At 37.9% G+C, this 2504-nt stretch overlaps 1 protein-coding gene across 1 annotated transcript; it reads right to left on the bottom strand.

The window, feature by feature from the left end:
- Positions 1 to 624: 624 nt before the first annotated feature.
- On the bottom strand, positions 625 to 2281 carry LOC109009229 (1-aminocyclopropane-1-carboxylate synthase 7-like). Its single transcript, XM_018989632.2, has 3 exons — positions 2081 to 2281; positions 1674 to 1963; positions 625 to 1553 (listed from the first exon to the last, which is right to left on the bottom strand). Exons 1-3 carry the CDS (start codon positions 2258 to 2260, stop codon positions 671 to 673), a joined length of 1353 nt encoding a protein of 450 aa, XP_018845177.1. The 5' UTR covers positions 2261 to 2281; the 3' UTR covers positions 625 to 670.
- Between the last annotated feature and the right edge of the window lie 223 nt (positions 2282 to 2504).

Raw genomic sequence — 2504 nt, 5'->3', positions numbered from 1 at the left:
ACGGTATGATCACGTGGTTTGACTATTGTTTGGTGTAAAGCGTCGTTGTTTAAGGAAAGCAAAGCATGATATTATGTATATCTAATCACATCTTAATCGAGCAAGATTAGGTAAGCCTGACATGACCATGACAAGTTGATCATCAGCTTTATACCTACACATGATCAATTGTCAAAGGTAAGAATTAATTAGTTCCGATGATCGATCTCCAGTACTATATTAATGTTTAGCTGCAAACTCAGAAACAAACTGTATCTGCATAAAGATATCATTTGTTGCAGTAGTATTTATTACAGTTGTTAAAAAATATTAAAATTAATAGTATTTTTTTATTTATACTAATTTATATAGCAATGATTTCAAAATAAATTATACATAATGTGCAGGATGTATCTAGAAATTCTTCATAAAATACTTGTAATTGAGAGAGAAAAAGTTCAGCATGCAGTGGTACTTTTTACTTTTGATCAATATACAAATGGAACTTCAGGGAACTTGCTTTTGGCAAAGCAAGAAAACACTAATACTTTCGAGTTCGTTCTGTTGTACAATATCATGAGTATAATAAGTACTAATCATGAGACAATCCCAAATGTTGAAATGGGTTATTTTGTAATGCAAAGAATCAAAATGGGTAGAACCATTTTTTTTTTTTAAAAAAAAGTGAAGATCACTGAGAAGAGATTACTAGATTTCCATCTCTTTCTCTAATTTGTTCCATGAAATTGTGAATTCTTTTCAGTGCAACCTGTAGTGCTTGCTCGCTCATGTTGGCAAAACACACCCTGAACCAACCTGGTTCAGAACAATGGCAAGAAGATCCTGGAGATATATTTAGTTTCACTTCATGCAGCATAGGGTTCCAAAGAGCCAATTCACCTTCTCTTGTTTGGTTTTGCAACAATGGGCTTAGATTCATCCAGCAAAACAACCCTGCATTTCCTTTCAAACACTCAATCCCAGAGCTCCTTAGGCCTTCAATGATCATTTCATACCTCTTCCTTAGTCTCTCTCGGTTTGTCTTTATGTAATTCTCTGTGAACTTCTTGTCAGACAACATGGAGGCCAGGAGATGTTGTGTTTGGGAAGAAATTAAGGTGAAGCTCGACATCCTCCTAGCTGTAGCCACAACCTTGTCGTTGTAGGAATATATTGTCCCAACTCTAAAACCTGGAAGGCCGAGGTCTTTGGAAAGACTATAAACAATGTGTACTCTCTCTGAATCCTTGTATTGACGGGCTTCAAGGACTTCAGCAACGCTTATGAATTCAGACGATGAGAAAACGGATCCTGAGTAGATTTCATCAGAGACAAGATGGATGTTCTTGCGAGTGACAAAGTCAAGAATCTCCTCAAGAGTTGACCGTTGGATTGTTGCTCCTAATGGGTTTGAAGGGTTTGTGATTAGCACCCCTCTCACTTTGATGTTCATGGCTTCTGCATCATTATATGCAGCTTCTAAAGCCTGTGGAGTGATCTGAAAATTGTTTGAGCTGTGGCAGTGAATTGGTACAATTTTTACACCCGTCCTCCACCTTAAATCTCTATCTAATCTGGAATAATAGAATCATAAATTGACATTAGTTCAACAAAATGGACATGATAACACATGATCAGATGAACTTGAAAGTGATCAGAAGTTTCATGAGGCAGGATATATAACTTTTTCCTACCCTGGATAGTATGGGGTTGGAACAAGCAAAGCATCTCCAGGATCTGCCAGAATGAAGGTCAACAGCTCATTAGCAGCGGTCGCACCTGCAGTCAGGACTACTCTTTCAGGGTCGAATTTTGCACTCCCCCCTCTTATTTGTTCCATAAAACTTGCCATTGCCTTTCTGAATGATTGAAGTCCATGGTAATCTTGAAACAAAGCATTCTCTCTAAAGCCAGAGACACCTTTTCCCCAGCTAGAGGCTTCTGCATGCTTTTCTAGGTACTCTTCCAACAAGTCAAATGAAACCTGTTTAAGAAACAACAAAGAAAGTTACATGCAAATTCTTTGAAGTGAGGAAGTGAAATCAACAAATTTTCTAACTTTGCTTCTGCACTTTTTATGAAAGCTCTTGCAGATACTCACTTGATTTTCTGCCAGCCCCATCTGTATGACACCCGATGGATTACTAAGTTCATCATAAGGGTTTTCATCGTATGCTTTCCAGCCGGCAAAATACGGGGAGTCTTCCCCATGAGTGTCAGAAACTGCAACTTTTGATAGCCCCACATGAGCAGAAGCTGGTTGCTCAATCTCTGTAGCCATAACTAGCTTGTCTTGTAAATAATGAAGCCTCTTTTGTATTTGAGTAGAAAGCTGCTATGGCTATGAGAGATAAGAGATAAGAGAAGAGTGCTGAATGAAACTTCAGTCTAAGACCCCCTTATATATAGAAAGCCTATGACATAAAAAGATCCTTCACCAGCTCAGAAAAACGAAATATTAGAGAGAGAGAGAGACAGAGAGAAAGAGAGAGAGAGGGAATTAATATCAATCATTGATTCTGTAG

This window comes from Juglans regia, chromosome 1, assembly GCF_001411555.2.
Source record: "Juglans regia cultivar Chandler chromosome 1, Walnut 2.0, whole genome shotgun sequence".
Classification (NCBI taxonomy): domain Eukaryota; kingdom Viridiplantae; phylum Streptophyta; class Magnoliopsida; order Fagales; family Juglandaceae; genus Juglans; species Juglans regia.
The sequence above is the reverse complement of the archived record's forward strand: the minus strand, read 5'-3'. Positions and strand labels throughout refer to the sequence as shown.

Coding starts and splice junctions, on each gene's coding strand:
- LOC109009229 (XM_018989632.2), bottom strand. CDS start 2,260: ATGGCTACAGAGATTGAGCAACCAGCTTCTGCTCATGTGGGGCTATCA. Junction 1,964..2,080: donor TGGGGCTGGCAGAAAATCAA/GTGAGTATCTGC, acceptor TTTCTTAAACAG/GTTTCATTTGACTTGTTGGA. Junction 1,554..1,673: donor CCAACCCCATACTATCCAGG/GTAGGAAAAAGT, acceptor CTATTATTCCAG/ATTAGATAGAGATTTAAGGT.